Source organism: Phalacrocorax carbo, chromosome 16 (genome assembly GCF_963921805.1).
Source record: "Phalacrocorax carbo chromosome 16, bPhaCar2.1, whole genome shotgun sequence".
Taxonomy (NCBI): domain Eukaryota; kingdom Metazoa; phylum Chordata; class Aves; order Suliformes; family Phalacrocoracidae; genus Phalacrocorax; species Phalacrocorax carbo.
In genome coordinates this window covers 8911038-8915963 of record NC_087528.1, presented here as the reverse complement: position 1 = coordinate 8915963, position 4926 = coordinate 8911038, and the positions used below count along the sequence as shown (strand labels likewise).

Here is a 4926-nt window from a genome sequence, read left to right as displayed (position 1 = left end):
GCCAGCCTGCATCTTGGGGGGGGAAAAAAACAACTCAGGTTATGTGATGGTGTTGCATAAACCAGGGAAATACGGGGTCTAATGCTACAGGAGAAGGAGGGCGCCTGGCAGGTACGGCCGGGGCTCCGAGGGGATCCTGCTTCAGACAGGCAAAACCTTCCCGTGAAGAAAAATCCGCTTCCAAGCACTGGCTGCTCAGGGAACCGACACATTTAAGAGAGAAGCCAGTGTCTTTCTTCACTCTTTATTGTGTAAAAATAAAGTCAACAATTCATGTAATCTCAGCAATAAAATGGAAAAAGCATGAGTATCAGTAGAAACAGTGCATTTTCAGAACTGCCGATGCGGACTGGATGCGTAGTATATCGCAACCCATTCAAAACCCAAAGAAGACAGAGCAAGTAATAAGAAAAATGTACAGCTTTGGTTAGCAAAATAATGACAAATTAAGATACATTTATTTGCTCCCCTACTATACACTATATACATTGTGTTGACATCAAACCCTTGTTTTAATTTCATTTTTTGGCAAATCTGACGCACCTGGGACTGTAGGTCAAACCTTTGCAGTGGTCTGGTTCTTCTCAGCAGGTTGTGCTTGTTGCTTTGCTGATGTGAAGAGGTTCTTAGGAGGAACGTAATTTAACTCACAATATTTTTGTGTTTTTCTTGGTTTTTTTTTTTTTTTTTTTTAAAAAGAGCACAGTTTAAAATTCGCTGCCCTGAGCCACAGTTCATATGAAGATATCTCGATTCGGGGGGGTGCGTGTGGCTGCCGGTGCTGCTCTTCGGCTGGGTGCTGGTTCCCTGAAGCGGCGGTGGCTGGGCCAGCTCTGTGCTCGTGGCCGGGGCAGCCTTGGCCTTGCCCGGCGCCGTGCGGGCCCCTCCGCTCCACGCGTCTCTTTGCCACATCTTTGGAGTTGGTCGGGGAGGCTCTGGAGCCCTGTGTGAATTCTCTGCCTCATCCTCCACTGCCACCCAAGGGCAGCCCTCGGGGGGTCAGTGGGGTGGGCCGGGGGGTGATTTCTGCGATCTGTAGTACAAACTAGGAGTTTAGAAAAGGAAACCATACAAAATGCATCTATTATTTCAAAATATGCTTCTTTATCTCTTTTTTTCCTGCAGAATCACAAAGTACTTTTTTTCCTCAGGGAGCACTGCTGAATTATATATTTTTTCATCTTCATAAAAATACCTTTTTTTTTTTTTGACAGTAATAAACTTCCCTTTACAGTAAGAGAAACAACATAGTGTATTATCAAAAGCAGAAAGGCTTCAGACTTTTCAGTGGTAGCTAAACTTCCAGGGGGACAGTAAAGGCTCTTTTTCACCAGCTACGGCGTGTAGGAGGCCTCGGGGGGCTGCAGGCAGCGGGGCCAAGGGGGCGTACCTGAGTGCGGCAGGTCAGGGAGCAGGGCTGGTGGGGGGTCCCGCCCAGGGTGGGGTCCCACCCCGGTGCCCGCCGCAGCCCAGGGCTATGGCTGTGGTGCTCAGGAGCAGCGCCGGCCAGGGAAGGGGGGTGTCCCCTTACCCGAGGGGGGGTGGGAAGGGGGGGGGGTTCGGACCCCTGGCTGCTGCCGCACTCCCGGATCCCGGGAGGGGAGCTGCAGGCTGGAGGGAGAAGACCCCCAAGGGGGGGCTCTGGTCTGGGCCCCGCAGCCTTTTAAGGCGCCAGTGCCCGGGGAAAGCAGGGCTGCCCCGGCGGGGGGAGACAGCGGCAAAGCAGGGGCCGGGGGCAGCGGGACGGGGCGCAGCCGCGCCAGGCCAAGGCACGCAGGCGTTGAAGGACGTTGGCAAGACAGAAACCGGAGGGTCGTGGGGCTCTGAGGGTGGGTGACCCCACTGCTGGGGTATCCCCACTCCTTGGGACAAGATAGGTGGCTTCGTTCTTGGTTGGTTTTGCGCAAAAAAAGGAGGGGGGAGGGAGGGGACGGACCAAAAAAGAAAAAAGAACCCGATGAGGTTTCTCTCGCTTGTCCGTGGCCCTAGTTGAGCTGGCGACAAGCCTCAAAAGTCCACTTGGTGGCCCCGCCGTAGATGTCGATGTTGGCCTCGGCCCACGCGATGACGTTGCCCGAGAGCGCCCTGGTGCTGCAGGTGGCCAGGCTGTACACCTCCCCGGGGCTCAGCTTCCTGTCCCACACGTTGAAGTGGGCCAGCTCCCCCACGAAGGCCTGCGTGGCATCGAACCCACCGCCCAGCGTGTCCTGCGGAGGAGCCACTGTCACGGGGGGGCACACAGCCGGGCTGCCCCACCCCACCCCGGGAGCAGCCAGCCCCATCCATCCCTCTCGGGTGCACCCAGCTGAGCAGGGACCCCCACACCTTCCCAGCCCTTACCTGCTCCTGGCCCAGGACCAGGACCCCCTGGGGCTTGATGGGGTGGTAGGGCGCCAGGTTCTCGCCGCTGCCGGTCTGCGTGCCGTCCTGGTAGGCTTCCCACACACCATCCCGTGTGGTCCAGGTGACGCAGATGTGGTGCCACTTGCCGTCATTGATGACAAAGGGTAGTTTGGCCACCTGCAGGCGGTGGGTCAGGGTGGTGGGCATGGGGGTCCCCCGTGATGTGTGCGCCCCCCTGCCCCCCGCTGGGCACCCTCCCCACTCCCCAGCACCCATACCTTGTCGTTGATGAGGATCTCCATGGGGTTGTTGCCCCACTCGATGAGCACCAGCTCGTTAGCCTGCCCGGGCACAGCGTAGGAAAAGGGGGTGCCCATGCCGGGGGAGGCGTTGGACTTCATCCACATGCAGATGCTGAAGGCGTACATCTCGGGCAGGCTCTTCTTCACCTTGGCGTACATGTAGTTGGTGCGCAGCGGGAAGGTGAGCTGGAACCTATCCGGGGGCCGGTTGTCCTTCTGGCCTGTGGGTGCAGGGGTCTGGTGGGCTCTGGCCAGACCCCCCCTCTCTGCCCACTTTGGGGGTTCCCCCCCCTTATGTAACGGGCCTTGAGATGGCAGCGAGGAGCAAATCCCTCCGGGACTGCACGGCTCCCTAATCCCCCAGCACACGGCAGTGCCTGGAGCATCCCTGGCTCCTGCCGCGGAGCCCGCGGGCACCGTCTGGCTAAAGCTGGGGGAAAAGGACCCTTCCAAGGGTAGAAAACAGGACGCGCTTGTCACAGCCACCCGCGGCCACCCAAACGGAGCAGCTCAGCATCCCGCCCGGCAGCGCTCGGTCCCCGGCGGGAGGCTGGCCCCGGTGTCCCGCGGGTTGCGGGGCTGGGGAGCGCCCGGTACCTTTCTCCAGGTCGCTGATGCGCTGGTGCAACGACGTGAGGGTGCTCTCGATCTTGCCGCGCTCCTCGGACTCGTTCTTGGGGTTGAACTTGCCCTCCTCCAGGCTGTTCACCCGGGACAGCACCTGCTTCTCCAGGTCGTCGATTTTGTTCTGCAGGATGTCCTTCAGGTTGTTGGTCTGGCTGGAGGAGTTCATCCTGCTGAACTGCTGCAAGGGGGGCGAGCACAGGAGCGGGCTGTTACCGCCCGACCCGCCGCCGCGCCCGGGCGGGCTCCCGCGCCCCGCTCCGCTCCGGGCAGCGGTTCCACGGCTGCCGGCGCTGCTCCCCCGGGGCGGCGGGGAGCGCCCGGCCCCGCCGGCGGGACGGAGCCCGTACCTCGAGGTTTTCCAGCCTGGTCTTCAGGGATTGCAGCGTCTGTCCGAGCTGGCTGAGGGTCTCGGCCGCGGGTGGCCGCGAAAGGTCCCCCATGGTGTTCTTGGAGAAGCCGGTCTTCCTGCCGGCCCCGCCGCCCTTGGGCTCGCCGGGCAGCGCCTCCAGCACGCTCTGGCTCTCGCACCGGCCCAGTTTAGCCGTCAGCTCACGGATGGTTTCCTTCTGGTTCATGATGGTCTCCTTCTGCTGCAGCACCGTTTCCCGTAGCTGCAGCACGGTGCTCTTCAGCTCCTCGGCGGAACCGCTGACCGGCGCGGAGGCGGCGCACATGTCCCCGTCCAGCGGCACCGAGGTGCAGATGAAGCGCGTTTGCCCGAAGCTTTGCCCGCGGCCGCGCGGGCAGAGCGGCAGGAGGAAGAGGAGGGTGAGGAGGAAGGTGCCGGGGGGCCCCGCGGCCATGGCTCCGGTGCCGGGGCTGGGGCCGGCTCCGCCGCTCTCCGCCGGGCCCACTGCGGCACGCGGCCCCTCTTATAGCGCCCGGGCGGGGCCGCGCGCCGTGACGTCACGGCGCGTGGAATCCCGGGCGGGGGACGGGGGACGGGGGGGCGCTCCCGCCACCGGCGGTAGGGAGGGGTGCGCGTGGTGTGCGCGTGTGCGCGCGGGTGTGGGCACGCGTGGGAGCGTGTGCGGGGGCGCGGGAGCGCGGCGGCGCGGCGCGCGTGTGGAGGAGCGATCGTGCAGGCGAGGGAGGGTGCGTGGAGGGTGCTGCCGCGAGCGGCTGTGGGGGTGCGGGGTGCGCGCGGCCGCGCTCGGTGCCCGCGTGGGGAGCGGCGCCGGTTCCTCGCACCGCCCGGGGCTGTTCCCCGCACCCCACCCAGCCACCCACGGGCATCCCCGGTCCTGCTCCCCGCGCCCCCCCCCACCCCGACCCGCAGCAGGGCGGCCCCCACGGCAGGGCAGCGCGCGGGGCGCCCCGTGGGGAGGACACGGGTGGGCTGTGGGGCAGGGCGCTGCCCTCCAGCAGCTCGCTCGGGCCCGACGCTGGCAGTCGGGGGGGCGGCACTGGGCGGCGGGCTGCCGGCCCCGGGGGGAGCCGCTGCCCGTCCTCCGGAGCCGGGCGCTGCACAGCGCTGTGGGAGCACAGCTCTGCTCTGGGCGCAGGAGAGCAACTGCTGCTTTTCTTCCTTTTTAATCAGGAGGAAAAAATAATCCCCAGGTAATACTTGGATCTGTCCTTGGTGGGAATAGTTCATGGCCATCAGAGTTGCTACTTTTTCTCATCTTCAGCACTTCAGCCAAGGCCGATTCCT

The 4926-nt window shown here is 63.1% G+C and overlaps 1 protein-coding gene across 1 annotated transcript; it reads right to left on the bottom strand.

Annotated features, from left to right (window-relative positions):
• Positions 1-228: 228 nt before the first annotated feature.
• NPTX1 (neuronal pentraxin 1) lies at positions 229-4145 on the bottom strand. The gene is made up of 5 exons (XM_064467089.1): positions 3620-4145; positions 3243-3450; positions 2622-2866; positions 2341-2520; positions 229-2207 (listed from the first exon to the last, which is right to left on the bottom strand). The coding sequence occupies exons 1-5, from the start codon at positions 4073-4075 to the stop codon at positions 1986-1988; spliced, it is 1311 nt and encodes a 436-aa protein (XP_064323159.1). The 5' UTR covers positions 4076-4145; the 3' UTR covers positions 229-1985.
• Positions 4146-4926: the final 781 nt, after the last annotated feature.

Excerpts from the sequence above, each read along its gene's own strand:
- NPTX1 (XM_064467089.1), bottom strand. The coding sequence starts at position 4,075 with ATGGCCGCGGGGCCCCCCGGCACCTTCCTCCTCACCCTCCTCTTCCTC. Across the intron at positions 3,451-3,619 it reads CCAGGCTGGAAAACCTCGAG|CAGTTCAGCAGGATGAACTC; the intron begins GTACGGGCTCCG and ends CCCCCCTTGCAG. Across the intron at positions 2,208-2,340 it reads TGGTCCTGGGCCAGGAGCAG|GACACGCTGGGCGGTGGGTT; the intron begins GTAAGGGCTGGG and ends GCTCCTCCGCAG.